The 20,953-nt window shown below is 43.0% G+C and overlaps 1 protein-coding gene across 2 annotated transcripts in view; it reads left to right on the top strand.

The window, feature by feature from the left end:
* The window catches only part of LOC114565053 (disco-interacting protein 2 homolog C), a 299,966-nt gene that overhangs the window by 160,590 nt on the left and 118,423 nt on the right, over positions 1 to 20,953 (top strand). For both annotated transcript variants that reach the window (XM_028592866.1, XM_028592867.1), the window contains exons 3-5: positions 4,299 to 4,409; positions 7,452 to 7,577; positions 12,155 to 12,493. In XM_028592866.1, the coding sequence (XP_028448667.1) occupies positions 4,299 to 4,409; positions 7,452 to 7,577; positions 12,155 to 12,493 (576 nt within the window). The remainder of the gene's footprint in view (positions 1 to 4,298; positions 4,410 to 7,451; positions 7,578 to 12,154; positions 12,494 to 20,953) is intronic.

The raw sequence follows: 20,953 nt of genomic DNA, 5'->3' as shown, positions 1-20,953 counted from the left end.
AATGACTTTAATATGACGATCTAACTCGTTCCACTGAACTGCCCCCATATAGGCAAAGGTTCCTTTCCCTAACACGGTCTTAAATCTATAAGGACACAGGTCAGATATGCTGCCACGAGTATTAATATTGTGTGTGTCCTTTACCTTAGTTATAAGACACGACAAAAAAATTGGGACACTACCAAACAATATTTCCTGAATCATCGCTCTCATACTTTGTGACCTTACTTCTTGCTCTGCTCCCGACATGATCACTACGGCCACTAGGGGGCGCCGCCACTAGAAACCTAAATATGAGTCGTATTTGCTGCTTGAACAAACAACCTCCGGGAGAGTTTTTCGGGGGAAGACAGTCTCTAATTTTCAGACCCTCTCACACCCATCTAACACAATACATCCTTTCTCCCTGTCAAACACACACACACACACACACACACACGCACACACACACACACACCAGTAACCGTTTCCTTCCCTCCCCCTGTGATGTATTTCAGCTCTGAGGCCTGGTTAATCTGCACTGCTTGGTACTCAGCCAGGCTGATATCATTTGATTAAAGCATTTACAGTGTTCAAAGTAAAGGATTTCCCTAGTTACCCAGATTTAAACGGTTTGACATTCTAGATTAGGTTTAGTTTACTCACAGGGCACGTTGATATCATGAAATCCAGTACGCCGTTCTTTAAATATCAGCCAAAAAAATTATGTGAAAGTTTTTTTTTTGGAGCAGGTAGGCTTATTGTTTTGTAGGGACATTTTAATAGCCCCTGGGTTTGGCTTTACTGCCACCATCTTCGATCTTTCAAGCTTACTTTGGAAATGCGTCTTGCAGCCAAGTGAAACACAAGACAATCTGACATCAAAATTTCCCGAAGAGGCTGCAGTGTGATGCTCTGATAATTGGACCTTCCCTTTTTGGAACAGTGGTGCCACGAGTCCACGGGCACAGACCCCTACCTTCATGAATTTATTGAAAAGTAATGTCAGCCAGGCTTGCTGACAATACCCAGAGCCGCCAGCATCTCAGAGAGAAACTTACTACCAGCCCCCCGGCTGTGTTTTCTAACTACAGTAGCCTGCTTGACCTCGGCCAGAGGGATTGGCAAGGCTTCCCCTGAGTTTACATACAGGGTATGTCTGTTGCTACATTTACACAGTGGTGGAATGTAACAAAGTACAAATACTTTGTTACTGTACTAAAGTTAGGGCTGGGAAAGAAATCCATTTGATTTAAAAAGCTATTTGGGAGGTCAAATCGATTCATATTTTCAAAAAATTGATTTTTTTAATCCAAATACAGTATAAATAATTTGGATGTTTAACAATCTTTGTTGCACACTGCACAGGGACTTTTCACTTACAGAAAGGGTTTGCGTTTGCAATTTTGTTTATGTTGATGCACTATAATTAAATACAATAAATATATATTTTTAAAATATATTTACAGTTCGCAGTTATTTAGTTTTAAATGGAAGGGGGGGAAATCGAATCGTAAATCGAGTTTTTTCTAAAAAAATCACAGATTTGTTTAGGGAAACAAATCGCCCAGCTATAACTTAAGTACATTTTTCACGTATCTTTACTTAATCAATAGTGCGTACTTTTGACTTTTACTTCGTTACATTTTGCAGCAATTATCTATACTTTCTATTCCACTACATTTCTACAACGTTCCGTTACATTTTCGTTACATTTTCTGATCAGTTCCCCCCCGCCAAAACGTCTTCCTGACCGTCACACGTTTGCAGTCGGCAGGGAAGCCTTCAGCAGCGGCTCCTGCACCGCCACGCCACGACCCGCCCTTCAATAGCGTTTATTGGCCAGGCACGCACCGCTCCCGGTACTACCGCTGCTCCCGTTACTGCTGCTGTCATATGTGAAGCATCCGTTCACATAGGGTTAATACACAACCCGTATATTTATCTTAAAAACACTCCCGGTCCTCCTCCGCTGTGAAGCCACCACATACTTGTTGTCCAAGTCCGTGTGTTCTCGCTAGATAAATGTGTGCAGCATTCACTGTCCCGTGGGAAATAATGCAAAGTCGAGCTTCAGATCACCCTGATAGATAACCAGAATTGTAAGTCAGAATGTAAACTGGGCCACAGATGGTAAGCAAATAGACATTAAGAAAAATCGTTATGCAAGTACTTTTAATACTTAAAGTAGATTTAAAATGAGGTACTTTTTACTTTTACTAGTAGTGTTGTCATTGTGGTACTTCTACTTTTACTAAAGTAAATATGTCTCTGGTTATTTGTACTTTTACTTAAGTATTGCGATTCAGTACTTCCTCCACCACTGCATTTATACTGCTAGGTTTTGAGCCAAAAGCAATCTTTTTGCACTAAATTCCCTGGGGGCTATGGGTAAGGTTGGCCGGATGTCAGATTGCTGTTGAGCATCAATAGATTTGACAACGGCCGACCCTTATAGGGCTGCGACTAGAGATGGCCCGATACCATTTTTTGCTTCCCGATACCGATTCCGATTCCTGAACTTGCGTATCGGCCAATACCGAGTACCGATCCAATACCAGTGTGTCATATATTTTATTATGTTTTAACAGCTGTATACTACTATCCCTGTATGGATGTGATATTATTTCTATTTTTGGTGTTGGTTTGGCTCAGGTTAAACTCTTTGTGAAACGTCAACAAACACAAACATTAATGCTACAGAACTTTCTTTTATTATCCAGTTTGACAGTTATAACGGAAAAAGAACATAAATAAATCTTTAGGGCTTTATTACGTGGTATCGGATCGGTGCATAAACTCCAGTGCTTCCCGATACCGATACCTGTGTTTTAGGCAGTATCGGACCATCTCTAGCTGCGACTCACGATTATTTTCATTGTCGATTTATCAATTGATTATTTCAATTAACTTCTTCCTACTCCTTTTTGAACATGGTTCTTATTTGAATCATTTTTCTTATTCATCTTTGATAATTTTTTAATTTTTAACATGTTCGAAATGAACTCAATCAAATAAAAGAAATGGGCAAACAAAGACAAACATGTACGAACAATATGTTAGTCTAATCTTAATCTGTATAGTATAGTAAGAGTTGAGTAAGAAGAAAGAGGAGAGAAAGAAGACATTTCAAAAAAAGAAATAGAACGTGTTAGGAGGGGGAGGGGGGGGAATCCATCCATCCATCCTCCAGACTCCCCAGAGGAAACAACAAAGCGAGGTATTTCCCAGACCTGTCATTTATTCCAGCGTGGGCTGCTAGTCGTTATATGGTCGGCTAATCAACTTTACGCTTTCCTCCTGAGCGCCGGCGATGCTCTGAGAGCTCTAATGAAGACAGACGAGGCTGCAAGTGTGAAGCTGAGATGGATGCTCATAGATCAGCAGCTCCACGGCGGTCGTAGCTGTCAGTATGAGGGTGGTTATTATCATCAGACTTATTGATTGGTGTGAAGGGAGTCTGTGTTACTGTGTGTGTGTGTGTGTGTGTGTGTGTGTGTGTGTGTGTGTGTGTGTGTGAATGCACATGGGTGTGTGGTACATAGGGCTGCACAATAAATCGTTTTTTCATCGTCATCGCAATGTCAACTGGCGCAATAAACACATAGTGAAAGCCTGCAACATATCGCGAAAGACACTCCGAGATTTTTCGTGTTAGTTGGAAGAAGAGATCTGTAGAAAACTGCACTTTAAATTCTTTTTTGCTGCCGTGTTCAATCCAACGTGTGGAGGCTTAGCCCAAGCTTTAAGCCCCTAAGGTGCCGTACCACGGATAGAGTAATCAACGTACTTTTTTTTAACCTTTTTTGATCAATGAAAGTCGGAGTCATATTTGCATTTGGAAATACAATACTGTTGGCGGATATTTGCTCTTTCTTTTGGTCAGCAATTAACGCTTGGGTCCAGTGTAGATTGCATGCTTTTAAAACAAACAGTTTTTCCTCCAATATCAATCTGAAACTTAGAGTTGGATATGCCAATCCTTTTATTTGAAATAATAACAAAACCAATCAAACAAAATAACAGTTCTCCTTTCCATCTTCAAACGTTACCACAATACCACAAAACCACGCTAAAAAATCTGTGACCTCGCTGTATCCAACACAGCTATAACAGTTAGGACACTTTTAAATAAACTTTTACTACCCACAGCGTCACACGCTGGTTGCCAATGAAATGGATCCAACACACACAATAATGCAAAAATGTATAGTGTAGAAAAACAGAATACTGAGAAATAAACTGGGGGGCATTGTTTTTTTTTTAAGATTGGAAACATATGAAGGCTATGAATTAAATCTGATTTAATTTTGTTCCAGGAATGGATCCGTCCACGGGCCAGGAGAGGAGAACCCCGGTCACCCCGTCCTCGTCCTCCCGGTACCACCGCCGGCGGTCTTCTGGCTCCAGAGACGAACGTTACCGATCAGGTAAGAGGAAGGGGTTGTCCATCACCATACATCGGTCAGGACGTTTCTTCTGTAATGATGTAGTTCAATTCAATTGTATTTATAGTATCAAATCATGACAAGAGTTATCTCAAGACACTTTACAGATAGAGTAGGTCTAGACCACACTCTATGATTTACAAAGACCCAACAATTCCAGTAATTCCCCCAAGAGAAAGCATTTAGTGCGACAGTGGTGAGGAAAAACTCCCTTTTAGGGAGAAACCTCAAGTGGCGAGGAAAACTTCCTTTTAGGGAGAAACCTGGGACAGACCCAGGCTCTTGGTGGGCGGTGTCTGACGGTGCCGGTTGGGGGTGTGATGAACAGTGGCAATAATAGTCATAATAAAGATAATGGAACTATGACTAGAAATAGAAGTTGTAGTAGTTCATGGCGTAGCAGGGCACTGCAGGGCATAGCAGGACATAGCAGGATTTAGCAGGACACTGCAAGGCGTAGCAGGGTGTAGCAGGGTACTGCAAGGCGTAGCAGGGTGTAGCAGGGTGTAGCAGGGTACTGCAAGGCGTAGCAGGGTGTAGCAGGGTGTAGCAGGGTACTGCAAGGCGTAGCAGGGTGTAGCAGGGCACCGAGCAGGACCAACGGCGACAGCTGCAACTAGAGGTCGACCGATAGTGGATTTTACCGATACCGATAGCTAGGTTGGGCCGTATTTGCCAATAACCGATTAATCGACCGATAGTATTTAGAATTCATACTGGATAAAAACAAACATGACACTCCAATTAAAACAGTGCTGAACTTTATTATAAAAATTTTATTGAACCATGAAAACATGCTAAATGAAATAAATATATTTATTGAAGTCAATAAAAGACATTCATTCAAACTGAAACAAAAAGTAATAAATAACAAATAAAAACAGTTAAACTGTCGGTTTAGAGCGATAGACAATCTCTGACCTATCTGATCTATCTTTCCAACTATACTCGTTGTTCTCGCTTGGATGCCCATATAAGGCATAATGTGTGACGGACCGGCCTTCCCATTGGTTGAAAACATAAACAAAGGCATCATCAAAAACTAACTATCGGTATGGATTTTTGCCGATAACGATAGTTCCACCAATCAACTATTGGTGCCGATTAATCAGTCTACCTCTATCTGCAACCGTGATTTAGGTGTAGTCTCGCATTGCCAGACCATCCTCCACAGCACTGCGAAGGAGGGTCTGGCTATTCCACACAGCATTCTGGGATGGGAGAAAAACGTGCTGTGGTATACATGCACTGCTTGGCACAGATTCTGTGGAAAAAGCTTTTGACAAATCTGTCACAGCTCTTACAAACATGCATTGTTTAGTTTTGTTCCATCTGGTGTCCAGTACGGATTAACACAGGATTAACTGAGCATTTCAATTCTTTTCAGTGGCATCTCACACAAAATTAATCAGTAAGAATTCAATGTGGTGTCCAATAAGAAAAGAGACACGTTTGAGTTCCTGGACCAGTGGAGGGAAAACCTGGTTTACTTTATTTCTCTGTTCCCACATGCTGTTGGAGAGTTTGTTTGAGTTTGTTTCCGACAGAAAATAAATCCCCTAAAAACCTTTTAACCCATTAAAGTGAAGAAGGAAAGCTGTGTGATGTCGCACTCAGTCAACCATAAGACAATAAACGGGCACTTGAGATTTAGATTACCTCCGTTCCCCAACATAAACACACACACACACACACACACACACACACACACACACACACACACACACACACACACACACACACACACACACACACACACACACACACACACACACACAGCAGCCAACCAAACATACACGTGTGAGCCCCATTCATTCCAACAAATGTCTTACTTATGTCATTATCGGGTCTGACAGCCGGTGTGTTAGCCGGTGTGTTTGCCTTCTGACAGCAGTAGACACTAGTCAAACAAACCCAGCTGTGGCTACATCGCAGAGCTTCATCTCGCTTTTAGAAACACTAATTTACAAAGCGTCTTCGCCGACGCTCCCCGAACTTAATCCAGTCTGAAACCACAGGGCCTCACGGGAGATGCTGTCAAGCGGGGAATGTTTGCGTGGGCGAACCGATTGTGAATAAATGGGAACGCGTCACTCTTTGTTTGCGAGGACACCGCAGCACAAATACAGCCGATAGTCCTGCTGCTGTTTCTCTACCTCAGTGCTTCGGCTGGATGGACTCTCTGATTATTATTTAAGACCCTTCCCCGATGTTTACACTGGCAGCCACATTATCGCTGCCTGAATGTAAAAAAAAAAAAAAAGATTGGACTTGATCGACTTGTTTCCTTGGTTATTGGGTCAGCCCTGTCATCGTTATGGTTAGTAGCTCTCAAGACCCTTTATTTAAAGGCAGGCTTGGTAGTGTTGAAAGCTAGCCACAACATTTCATTTCTGGGATTGCTCCGGTGCCGCGAAGCAGTGATTGGTGGGCGTTTTTACAGGATTACTGCAGCTACAGATCTTTTTCACTCCTTTTTCAGAGCCCTTAAGTTATTCATTGCTGTCAGGGTGTAAAGACCATTTCAAACAACATATACAAAAGTTTATATTGGAAATAGTTACCAACCCTGCCTTTAAGCGAGTGTACCACAATGGAAAAAGACTTCATTACAAGCAAAAGTCCTAGAAAAATCAAAGGCCTACTGAAGGAGAAATACAAAAAAAGTCTATTATTAACTAGATTTCTTTCTGCAGGAAATGTCCTGTGTGTCTGCTATGTTATTATTCTGCATGACATTATTAGATTGATTAAAACATCAATGTTAGAGCTACATTTTGAATGATCAATCTCAAGCATGTTTTAATTATCTACAAGATCATTTTCTTACAGCACAGAAATGAAAGGAAATGGAAATGGATTTCTGGCAGACAGAGAAAACTCATTTAAAAGATATGTGGCAGGGTTTCGGGAATGGCCAACACAAATACAAAGTAAACTAATCGACTGTGTGTGTGTGTGTGTGTGTGTGTGTGTGTGTGTGTGTGTGTGTGTGTGTGTGTGTGTGTGTGTGTGTGTGTCCAGATGTGCACACAGAGGCGGTGCAAGCGGCCCTGGCCAAGCACAAAGAGAGGAAGATGGCGGTGCCGATGCCTTCCAAGCGCCGGTCGCTGGTGGTCCAGACCTCAATGGACGCTTACACACCACCAGGTACGGAATCAAACTCTCTGCTCTCACAGGTCTGCAACAAGCACAGCCGAAAGTCTAACACTGATTATTAAAAGGTTACTTTTTCTGGCGTGTAACCAGGGCTTTAAAGTACCGTTTTTTTCAACCTGGACCCTATTTTCCGATGTTTCTGTGTCTACAACGAGTCCAACTGCCAATTCAAACAGTTGCAGTGTTATTTGATTCATTCATCAATGGCCAAATTGGACAGTAACTTTACAATCACCCACGTCCTTGATTGCAGTTAAGTTTAGCCGACAAAAGATGACGTTCTGCGACGACGACAGTTATTAAGCGCCAAAACTTCTAGTTAAAGGAGAAATCCGGCCGATTTTTACCTGAATCTTGATCGCTAGATGTCTCTGAGTACTGTCGATAGGAAAAAAAAATCGGTGCTAGCAAACTGGAGTTGCTGCAGCTAATGGCCAGAGCTTCCAGTTAGCTAAAATGCCAGTTGTGGGGGCATGTTCTAAAGAGTGCCTTTGCGCCTCTTAACAGACACAAAATGCAATTAAAATGTCTTTGCAACATGAACAGGGCCCTTACGTGACAACAAGATGCGTTTTCAACTCAGACACTGTGAAGAAACCGTTTAAGTTCAAAGTTTGTACTGTCACCTACCTCTTTTCCATCGGTCGCTTCACCGAAAGCCCAGAAGAGTCGATCACGGAGGTCATGCCTTCGTGAGGAAAAATATAAGTTAATTTCCCCCTCAAAAATAGGTAATTGAGCACGGTAGTGGTTATGACAATATCAGTGACTATGTAACTACATGGAAACGGTCCAAATGATGCCTGTGTCTTGCACAGTAATAGCGTTACTGAAGGCTAGCTCTAGTCTCGCGCCGAAGTCCCGTGATGAAAGTTTAGGTTTTTTGCATTTTTCTCATTCTGTTGCCACAATTCGAAAAGGCACAAACGCGAAACATTTCTTTTCCACAAGTAGCTCAACACACGTTATTCTTACTCCAAGCTTCTTCCCTTGTGAACACCTCCGATCTTCACTCTTCACACCCTGCGCTCCGATCTGCACACTACTGTTTTACCATTTCCTGCAACAACTGAATTCCCACGGGACTTCAGCGCGAGACTAGAGCTAGCCTTCAGTAACGCTATTACTGTGCAAGCCACAGGCATCATTTATGACACCTGTCCCTTTAAGTAGTTCTTCCGGGACACAAACTTCACTCCCCAGCTTGAAAACCCTGTGTTTTATAACACAGCCATACGTGGAATACATACAAAGTTCGGTGCATTACTTTTCATAGATATATGTACATAGTACATAGGGATGTGAATCTTTAAAAACACTTGTACATAGTTTCTGTTCTGTTATTTTGTCCACATTTTGTGCAGTGAGCAGAATGTGTGGATGTACCTCATAAATATGACAGACACACACACACACACACACACACACACCCACGCATGCAACAGTCAACAACCACCGACATAAAGCCTTCATAAATGTAACACTTGCACAATTATGCAAAATATGCTCGTGATTTGTCTGTTTATTATTTTGTTTCCGTTTTGCACAAAGGAAAGTACAGTACACACACCAGTCACACACTCACACATGACGCACAGAAACGCACACAGTTCATCCTGCAGATTCAGAAAGCTCATGTCCTGAGGGAGCGGTAAAAGCAGTCACACACACACACACACACACACACACACACACACAGACACACACAAACACAGTCTGTCTGCCAGTGGGGTTCATTTGAGGACAGTGTTGCCGAGCAGCATGTCGTATATCGTGCACAGATGGCAAGTGGAGCACTCGGATGTGCTTTTTATTGGCTTCTGACTGCTGCGTTTTCTCAGTTTCTCAATAAATATATATTTAAGCTTCATGAGGAGCTGCTGTGCGTCAGGGACGTCAGGGTGTGTGTTGTGTTTTTATTTCATGACATTCCCAGATCGCCCCGCCTGCATTTATTCTCGTCAACATGTTTGTGTTTTGTCACCGGTTGCCTCCGCAGGGCTCTGCTCATAACGAGGCACGGATTTGCCAATTGATGCATGTCAGCAAAGCACCATGGGTAGTTAACAGGTCGAGTCCCACGGCACTTTTAACCCTCATGTTGCACTCGGGTCAAATTTGACCCCTTTTTTGAAGTTTTTATATCAGAAATATGGGTTTCTGTCAACCAAATTTCCACTAAATTAACACTAAAATAAAAATGGATGATCACTACTTTCATAGTCTACCCAGGTCAAAATCTGTGATAATACATAAACATTATGTTCCTTTATTCTTAACTATTAGTCAAAATAAAAATAAATTTTTCATGTAAATGAGGTGCAGTGACCATACATTTCAAAGAAGTGTGAAACGAGTAATGGTAATAAGTTGGAATCAAGTTGGCTAAGAAGATGTAAGACAGACCTGGGGGAGACTTTACAGGCTACTTTATGCTTTATATAAACAGGCAAACACAATACAAGGGTTAAACTGCAAATGTCCGTTTTATTCCATGACGACCAAGAAATGTCACCTTTTAAAGTCACAGTAGCCAAACAATGGGGACAATTCTTTGATATAAAAATGTACTTTCAACATTTTAAAATGAGTTATGTTTGAAGCCCCATGCATTTTGGGCCTGGGGGTTGTTGATTTTTTTTAGATGTGTGTGCCAGGCAGGGACAGCCTGATTAGGGTGTTTAATTACTCTTTAAAGTGATGGTAGTGGAGTAATTTCACCCTTTGCACCATGACCTCGAGCCAAACACCCCCTCAGAAGCTTTTTTCACCTGGGTCGAACATTGGGAGAGTTAGCGTAGAGTAGCGTTATTAGCTGAATAGCTTAGCGCAGGGGCTAATGGATCCGAAGTGTCTCTTAACATTACCCCACTAATAATGCCCGAAATGATACCAAACGTCTACAGTAGTACATATAGGTTATGCACTCATAAAACGATGGATTGTAAAGTTTGTAAGTACACCACAAGTTTATGTAAATAACACTTGCCTGCTGGCTTCTGCTCTCTGCTGTTGTTGTTGCTGCTGTGAGACGAGTGCTTAGGGACGTCTTCAAATTACAACACCGAAAAGAGATGCAACAAAAATATTTATTAATTTAACTTTTTTTTTAAAGTAAGTGCTGTAGTATAACTAGCAGGAGACAAGTTATAATTGAGGTAAGTTTGGAGACATTACCTTATTTAATCACTAAATTAATAAATATTTTTGTTGCATCTCTTTTCGGTGTTGTAATTTGTAGACAGCCCTAAGCACTCTTACTGCCCGGTAGTAACAGCAGCAGCAGCAGCAGTTTATTTACATAAACTTCTGGTGTACTTAAAAACTTTCCAATCCATCGTTTTATGAGTACATAACCTATTTGTACTAGTGTAGAAGTTTGGTATCATTTCGGGCATTATTAGTGGGGTAATGATAAGAGACACTTCGGATCCATTAGCCCCTGCGCTAAGCTATTCAGCTGATAACGCTACTCTACGCTAACTCTCCCAATGTTCGACCCAGGTGAAAAAAGCTTCTGGGGGGGGGTGTTTGGTTCGAGGTAATGGTGCAAAGGACCCTAGGGTGACATTACTCCGAACCATCACTTTAAATGCATGAAGCAGAAAATTCGCATTACAACTAGTCCCCATAAATCCAACCAGCTAAACGCAAAGCTAAAGGTGCAAATGTCCACATGATGAACATGAGTCTGATAGTCACTCTCACGCTTTTAACTCTGATTTGGTCAAAAATGTCTGGTTCTTTTTGTTTGGTTGATTGATGGACTCGTTTACTGTGTGTCTGCCACACACACACACACACACACACACACACACACACACACACACACACACACACACACACACACACACACACACACAGAGTGTGAGAACTGGGTCAGCTTCTGTTGTTATTCATATTACCACTACCAGTTTTATAATGCTGTAGGCATTATGGAAATCACATGCAAATGTGCACACACACACACACACACACACACACACACACACACACACACACACACACACACAAATACACACAGGTTTGTGGCACTATCTTTGTGGGGACCCGTCATTGACATAATGCATTCCCTAGCCCCTTACCCTAACCTTAACCATCACAACTAAATGCCTAACCTTAACCCTTACCCTCACCTTAACCATAACCTAATTCTATCCCTAATCCTACAACCAAGTCTTAACCCTCAAACAGGCCATTAAACTTGTGGGGTCCAGCATTTTGGCCCCCACTAAGCTGTCGGGACCCCACAAATATACTGGACTCGTGGTTTTTGGACCCCGCGAATATAGTTATACAAGAACACACACACACACACACACACACTCTTTTAAAAGCAAACTTTAGTTCCCCCGCGCGACTCCAGACAATAGAAACTATTTTTCTGCCCGTCTCTAAACATAGCAGATTGTACATCAGTCAGGATTAAACTAGATTTGTATTTTTAATGAGAGATCAATTATTTTTCCATGGTTTAATGAAATATTTCAGTCCACAATTTGTACTTACTTGTTATTGTGAGGCTTTATTTTATGCTCTCTCCATCCATCACACCCATCACCCCTCAGATACATCCTCAGGTTCTGAAGGCGAGGGTCCGGGCGACGCCGATGGGGAGGAGGGCGGAGACGGCGAGGAAGAGGACGGAGGCGGAGGTGGCGGGACCAGTCGGGAGGGGAGCATCAGCATGGAGCACTGGATCAACCGGGCCATCCACGGCACCTCGTCCACCACCACCACCACCTCCTCCACGGCCTCCTCCTCCTCTTCCTCCACGCGCAGCGGGGGCAGCGGGGCGGCTGGCGGCAGGCTGGCCGACGTCCTGGCCCAGCACGTCCACATCTCCGCCCACCACCACCACCACAACCGCCACCACCACCATCACCACCACCACCACCGCAAGACTGGTAAGAGGTTAGCACCAGGGTCGGGCATCGGGAACCGATTCAATCGTTTCAAAAATGACGATTGTCCGGTGGAATCGTTTGGTAGCCTAGAAATCTAGACTCACCCTAGCGGCAGCAAATGTATTTTGCAGCCAGGGTCAGTCTAGCAACTCTGCGTTGGCTTGTGAGCTGGAAAAACCAAATTTTGGTCAGGCCAATCACATCGTGTATAGAGTCGGTGGGCGGGGCTTATTGCTGCTGCTGCTGCTGGGAACAGCGGTCTTCTGGAAGACTTGGAGTTCAGCTTTTCTTTGAGAAAAGAACAAAGAACGGCACTGAAGTCATTCTTAAAAAAGGAAGATGTGTTCGGAGTTTTACCGACCGGATACGACAAAAGTTTAATCTATCAACTAGCTACGCTACCTTCTTCGTAGCTCTGGCTGGTTGTAGCGCTATCCTATTGCGTGCAGAGGGAATTTGAAAGACAACCGTTTATCCCGCCCCTCGGATTGAGCCCTGACAATGGTGAGTTCCCAGACCCAACATCTGGATCATCGTTTGACCTAATCATTTGGAGGATTTGGTTTCAAATCTGATCATGGGTTCCAAATTTAACATGCGCAAGTTTGGGTTTCCGTAGCGGCCAGGCGCTTGTTGTGTTGCAGCCTTGGACCACAGTAAGCGGAGCTCTAGTGTGGCTTTAGATGCCCAACCCTATTTAGGACTGGGCCAGGACTGGTTCAACACTCTTAGTCCAATGCACACTCGCTTAGCAAAGCCCAGAGGCATTCTCTGATTACAAGTACCCATTTAGCGAGTTTTTAGTAGCACAGACCACCAACACACACAGTTTTTGTATCAGGGATCATCATCCAAATGGATAGCAGACATTCATATTTATTTTATTATTCTTTATTTCATTTTTTCTGCTTTTAGCTTCTTAAGAACAGAATACAAACAAACAGTGGACTTAATCTATTCCATATTTTGCCAAAGAATCCTCGTCAGACCCCGTGGAGGTCCCCGAATCCCAGTTTGGGAACAGCAAGGGAGAAAAACTGCTGCGAGGAACTTCATAGGTCTTTAAATAAAGGAACTTATCCTTGAGTTTATTCAGTTGAAGGCAAAGTCAGTTGTGTGTGTGTGTGTGTGTGTGTGTGTGTGTGTGTGTGTGTGTGTGTGTGTGTGTGTGTGTTTGGGCTCTTTGAAGTTTAAATGTGTGAACTGGATGTTGGGTGGTAACGTGTGTTATAGCTTTACAGTGGTTCTACTTCCTGTACTCACTTTGGTCTGTCTTTGCTTTGAGTCGCATTTCTGAAACTACTAGTTACAACTTTACTTTTTGCTGCAGTCCTTATTTTCTTTCATTATTTTGTTCAGAGTTTTAGAGTTTTCTATCTTGCACCCGGCACAGCGCAAAGCCCGACGCAAGTGTCTTTGCTAGTTTAAGACTGACGCAGTTGTCTATGTCCCGTCCAGCGCCCACGTCGTTTAAATAGCAAATGCACCTGCGCCCATCTGTGCGCCCATGGGCGTGCTGGTCTTACAGGGAGGTGTATTCAGGTGCATTCTGGGCGTATTTGTGTATTGAGTTGTGTTGGTGGCCATGATGTTGTGGTCCTCCTCCTCACGGGGTTCGGGAACAGTTCGATTTTCCAGCTCGCTCCGTTAGCGGTGAAGGAGTTGGCTAAGGCTAACGCTAGTGATGCTAAGGCTAACGCTAGCGATGCTAAGCCAATAGTTGTTGTCGTCTCCCCTCTTGTTAGCCTGGTCCTACCAGACAGTACGTTGGAGGGCGGAGCCAGGCTACCAAAGTGGCTCTGGGCAGATCCAATAGTTTTAAACTTCAACAGAGTACCCGCCTTCAAGGAAGTTAAAACTTGTCAATGGAGAGAGGTCAGACTCTCTGGACAAATGAAATGGACCAGAGTCTGGTAGGACCAGGCTAGTTTACCAGAGTCTGGTAGGAACAGGCTAATGGACCAGAGTCTGGTAGGACCAGGCTAGTGGACCAGAGTCTGGTAGGACCAGGCTAATGGACCAGAGTCTGGTAGGACCAGGCTAGTGGACCATAGTCTGGTAGGACCAGGCTAATGGACCAGAGTCTGGTAGGACCAGGCTAGTGGACCAGAGTCTGGTAGGACCAAGCTAATGTACTAGAGTCTGGTAGGACCAGGCTAGTGGACCAGAGTCTGGTAGGACCAGGCTAGTGGACCAGAGTCTGGTAGGACCAGGCTAATGGACCAGAGTCTGGTAGGACCAGGCTAACATCTCCGCCCAGAGGGAAGAGGAATGAATTTCTCAGAGAGTGGGTGGTCAAAAAACGAGTCGAGCTGTGCCCTGCAGTTGAAATGCGGCACAACGCAACCATTTCCCTGCTTAGCTCAAAGGTTCCTCTCCAACTGCTTCAACCCATGTTCAAAAACCCCACACACACGAAAGTTTCAAAACCGGCCCGCTGCTGTCACAGAGCCCTGCTTGTGCCTTTCCCCGCTGTTTGCTGAGGTAACGTCGTGACTAAATGCTAAATTGTTTTCATGCCGGCACAGTTGGTCCCCGGCTCTGAAGATAATGCAGAGACAGACAGCGCCTTCACAGCTCAGATGTGACAGCAGAAGATCTGTGCAAAGCTGTGGGTTTCCTAGTTTGTTTGTTTCCACGTCTCAAATAAGCAAAGTCAGAGAGATGTGTTTCGGTGGAGCAGCTGCTGGAAACGTAACGTGGGATTCTGCACAAACTGCACTCTGTCCGGTCCAGAGAATGAACTATAGTAAAATGGTGGAGATCTTGGAGCGAAACCTGTTTTTAGAACTTTATTTTAGCGGGCAGATGTTGAATAAAATCTGAAGAAATAAACTGCAGGCAAGATGTTCAAAGCAGCTCTCTTTAGGGCTTTTTATTATTTTTATTGATACACCAACATCTCAGCCAAAAGTTATAAAAAACCTTTTGTGAGATATCATTTTTTCTAATGTGCAAACTGAAAATGCTCATAAAAACAGGTGGATGTAAACCGTAGGGGTGGGGGGAAAATGGATACAGTATTGCAATATTTTTATAAGAGCGCAACAACTCCCATCTTGGGAAAACCGTCACGATCAGTCAAAGTAACCAGTAACGTAGCTCAAGCACTGCGTTTGTCATTTAACTGTTCATGACTGTTTTCCCAAGATGGCGCCCGCCTGTATACGTGAAGGATACAGTCTTTATAAACTGTATCCTTCACTGTCTGTACACTTACAAAGTTCTCAATGCTTCAGTTTCCATGTAGGAACCCTCATTCTGCTACTGTGGAAGTGTGGTGCTATTTTGAGCCTTGTTAGTGGTGTAGAAATAGCGATTCATTTTTACTTTACCTCTGCCCCGACGACTAGCGTTATAAGCTAATCAGCGGTTTGCGCTATCTTGTTTCAAGCTAGAGACCCATTCGATTAGCATGAAAACATATCCCAGAAAACGGCCGACTCGGTACACATGTGTTATTAACCCCTAGGTTCATTTTGTGCCAGAATTGTCCTTTAACCATATGTTTAAAACCGCGAGCGTTACGTTCTCTGGTTTAGATATTAGGACAGAAAACGCCCCTGTGGGCCGTATTAGAGAGGAGGAATAAACAACTGATATTGTCTTATGGTTTGGAGGACTTGTTGGTATATTTTGTCTGCTTTTGTGTTCATTCAGTCTTTTGTCCAGGGTCCTCTTTGGTTGTATAGTGCATAGTTTGCTATATACATTTTTATAGATTATATTTTTTGGCATTTTAGGCCTTTTTTTTGACAGCTTAGACATGAAAAGGGGGAAGAGAGAGAGAGAGAGAGAGAGAACGACAGTTAGAAATTTCCATTACATCACTTTCAATTGGTGTAACCTTTCATTGAGTCTTTTCCTAATCAAAGAGGAACATCCTTTGTTTGTGCACACGTGTTTATTACAGCGCGGCTCGGTCTCTCATTTACTTGTTCAAGGCCGAAGCAGCAGGTCTCCTGTGTTTTGTGTGTGTTTGTGTGTGTGTTAAAACTCACAGGAGATTGTTTTCCGTGCAGCCTCGTTTTTTCATTCAGCTCTTATCAGAAACGCTCGGCCTGCTCGTGCAGATAACTTTTTGTTCCTCCGTCACTCCTTTCATCCCTTTAACAGGATCTATTTGGACAATCTGGTGGTTACGGTTGACTTTTGGCTGAGTTTGGGTTCAATAGAGCGCGCTGTGTTTGTGTCACTTTGAGATAAAAGCACAAGAGCTTGTTTGTGCTGCTGCTGTTGCTATGTGATTATTGAAAACCTTTCAGACACGTGGCGCTCTTTTGATTAAAATATTTTTAATCCAAAGCACCTGTGAGCTAGCCTGGATGCCAGCCGAACTTAGCCCCGCCCATAACATTTGAGGTCGGGAAGTTCGGTCTGGACTTGATCCGTTGTGGAGCAACTACGCTCCAACCAGAGCCGTTTGGACCAATCAGATTGTCAGGGGGCGGGCTTTATACAATGATGGACAGATAATCAACAGTAACGCAATCAACCACGTCACCAAAGAGCACTTGGGTTGAATTTGTTTAGAACAAAGATGGCTGCCGCTGGAGAATTGAGATGTGTATTATTGCGTCTGTTATAGAAGATATCGACAGCGCGTTCATTTTAAAAGAGGACCTGTGAACCGCCATCAAGGCGTTTGTCGATCGGAAAGATGTTTCTGCCGTCCTTCCTACGGGATTCGGCAAAAGTTTAATTAATCAGCTGGCCCCAATGGTTGATAAGAAAATGGGGCGCTCTGATTGGTTGTAGGTCTGTCCGTTGCTCTGATTGGTTGTAGGTCTATCCAATTGAGTGCAGAGGCATTTTCTTTTCTTGGTTCGGTTGAAACACGCCCCATAATCCCAGCCCAGTGGAGCAGAATCAGACTCATACTCTGACTAGAATCTGAGTAGGACCACGTCAGGCCACGCTGGCGTTAACAGACAGCATACCTGCAAACTAGTCGCTTTTTGGCAAAAATCGCCGTTTTTGATGGGAAAATGTCATCCACGTGAATCGTGTAGATCCAAAGAGTTTTTTGGTGTTGTAACACACCCACCCTGTAAATTACACCTATGATGTAATGTAATATTAGAGAGAAGGCAAACATCTCTACGGCCAGTATCTCCAACACAGGGCCACTCACACCAAAACTATCTAGACTGATAAATAGCACAATAAGGTTAGAGGAAAAATATGTGATTTTGATTTTGGGGTAAACTGTCCCTTTAAGAGTATAATATGACTAGAGTTATGCAAACTAGAGTTGTACCTCCTACTATTCAGTTTGTCATCTGCATGTCTATTAGTCTCTTTAAGGATATAACGCTGTGGTAACTGCACTGTGTGAAGAGAAAAGAGTCTAGTGCTCTTAAAGAAGGGTTCCTGAAACACACTCGACGTGACTCTACTCTCAAGACCCCCCCCTCCCTCCCTCCCTCCCTCCCTTCTTGTTCCTCACATGCAGGCCTTTTATCCCACCTCTCCTTGAGGAGGAGGATGAGGGCAGTGCCGGCTGTTATGGTAGAGAATGGAAACTCTGGGTCGGGACGCTCCGGTAAGTTTGAAATCGGAGCATGGCTGGCAGAGAGAGAGAGAGAGAGAGAGGCAGGCAGGGTCAGTCTCCTGCCATCCCTCAATGCACGGGAGGGATGTCGAATTTTTCCCCTCATAAGTTTCAGTGACTCCCCCCCACGGCGTCCTCCGTCATGTGCTTGCTGTTGGAGTTGTGCCCCTTGCCGGTTGTTCCCTGCTGATTAAATTTGTTGCTTAGCCACGTTGTGAAAGTGCAGATGAGAATACGTCAATGCTAACCTCACTAGCATTGAGCGTTGTTGTTTTTGTAGCTGCATGAAAGTAACATGTTTTGTTGTGGGGTTAAAACGCGCACAAAAAGCTGTTGCTCACAGCTTTTTAGAGAGCCAATTGTTGATGAGGAGAATCAACAATGCTTTTAAAAGGGGGGGCCTGATAGCAGCTTGTGTGAATGAGTCTTCCCTCTTTTCAAGGTTACTCTGTTCGGTGGTGTTTATTGATTTGGCTAATTATGCTGCATGTCTTTCAGTTGTTTGCTCAGCCAGAGACAATCTGCTTTCAAAACTGCTTTTCATCTGAGCCAGAAAGCAGATGGTGGAGGAATGTAGGTCTGCCTGCATCCTCTTTTTAGTTTGGTGTTGTTTTTTTTGTAATGCAGTATTCTTAAAATCTGCTCTCTTGAGGATCTCTCATCTAATTGGTGCCTGATGATTGAGGTATATGACGCAGCCAGGCATACACCGAGGAACAATGCCAATCCCCGTTCTAGATGGATTTTGAACCAATAGCTGTTTTCTGAACAAGCGCACTTCATCACTGGTTTAGTTTTGAGGGAGGAAGTTACTTAAACGGCATATAGGGCTGGACTCGGTCCAGACCAACTAGAAAAACAGCGAGTCCAATGGCCAAGTCTGAGACAAGTCCGAGTGTAGATACCAACGAGTCCAAGACACGTCCGAGACAATAGAGAAACATCTCAAGTCCGGACTGGAGTACTACAACCCTGACCTGAAATCACAAATACTGTATTAAAGAATGTGACGTCTGCCCTTGTGTGGTTAAGAAAAGTTCCTAATTAACAGCCAGAAACTTGAAGAGGCACAAGCTGAAGACTCCATCAGCCCGTCTCCCTGCTTGGCATGTGAAAAGGCAGCGGCTGACTCTCATTTACTGAAGTGGCTCCCTCCGTTTCTCTTAGATTGATTGCGAATACAAAGCGATCCACACCGGGGCGAACCATGAGCATACAATTAAAGAAAAGGCTTAAGACCAGAACGTTGATCAGCCATTCATTCTGTCAGGAAAAAAACCATACCCTGAATCCATTAACACTGCTTTGGAAACGTTCCCATATTTAATGTAATTAAGGCTGCAGTCTGGAAGAGGCCCATTGGGATAGCAGTGTAGCTTTGCCCAGAGGTGGAAAGTAACCAAATACATTTACTCGCGTTACTGTATTGAGTAGTTTTGTTGTGTATTTTGTTTTTAAAATCGGTAATTTAAACTGTACTTTGACTACTTTGTCAAAAAAAACTACTTTGACTAACGAAAACTGAAAAGAAGAAAAGAAATTGCAAATGAATGATGTAGTGGAATGGCTTCCAATGATAACCAAAAACGCTTGTCTTTTACTGTGACCATTTACTGTTCAATATGTTGCAGTTTTACAAACAACAAAGTGAACAACTTAAGCTTGACGGACATGTTGCATCTCATTCCGTGTAGACTACTTCAAAATAAAAGCACTTCCGGTGACAGGAAAAAATAAATTACTGTTAGACAAATAAGGTTGTGTACCTTTTCACATATCAGCTGTAAATCAAGTACTGTAAATAATATAAATAGTGAGTTTTAATCCATCAGTACCATTTCCTTTAGGCTGTTTTAATCTAAACAACATGAATTTCTTATTCAAGTGCTTTAAACAAACAGGCGCCAAATCTTTCTGTAGGAGATTGAGAAGGAGATGGAGGTGGATCAGGCAAGCGAAAAAGGTTCCGAGACTGTTTCAGTAGAAATGCTAGCTGAAACATTTAATTCTGCCGCCCAAAACAACGAAAATCATAGGTCACGTTAAGACCAAGGCCAATACTATCATCATGCAATGCCAGCTGTGCCTGCCGAAGGTGACTGAACTGGCAGCATTCAGGTACTCCACATCGAAAGCATGTTTTGGGAAGTATTTGTGCATTGGTACTTCAAATGAAGTTTTCATGACTAATGGCAAATTGCCAATTAGCAAAACAACATGTTTTCGTAGCATTGTTAATTTTTGTCTAGCACTAACAACCCGTAGGACAACATATGTCGGACACTGGCTAAAGGAATTCACATACATCTAATTAGCTCATACGGGCTACTTAGCTGTGTAGAAGCTAGCTGCTATATGTGTATACATTTGTACAGATGTTTATACATTTGAATAGATTTTTCTTTACTTAAAAACTAAATAGTTTTGGATTTATGACCCCTTGTCCTATTTTCACTACACGCCGTTTTACAGTTGTTGTTTTTTTAAATGTAACTAAATAATTTTTACTTTTACTCGAGTGCAATATTTTAGTACTTTTTCCACCTCATTGTCAGTGTTGTATATCTGTAAAGAGAATACTCTTTGGTCTCTGAGGAAAAACAGTTCAGCAGCTTGCTGGATGCTATTCATCAGGTGTGTTGTAACGCTGATGTGAGGGATGTTTGTCGCTGCAAGGACATCAGGAACAATCCCCGTAAATGAAACGTTGTCGATATAGACTACACTACTAACTCCCTTTCTAATGAAATGCATTGCTGACATTTTTCTGCACATTTCAGTCACTATCTGTGTGCTTGACTTGTAGGGCTGTGTTCGATTGAAAAAATTCTTAGTCGACTAACACTCATTCAACTGTACCGACTAATCGATTAGTTGATTTAATCGACAGATCTGTAAATCTGAGT

Source organism: Perca flavescens, chromosome 12 (genome assembly GCF_004354835.1).
Source record: "Perca flavescens isolate YP-PL-M2 chromosome 12, PFLA_1.0, whole genome shotgun sequence".
NCBI lineage: Eukaryota > Metazoa > Chordata > Actinopteri > Perciformes > Percidae > Perca > Perca flavescens.
The sequence above is the reverse complement of the archived record's forward strand: the minus strand, read 5'-3'. Positions and strand labels throughout refer to the sequence as shown.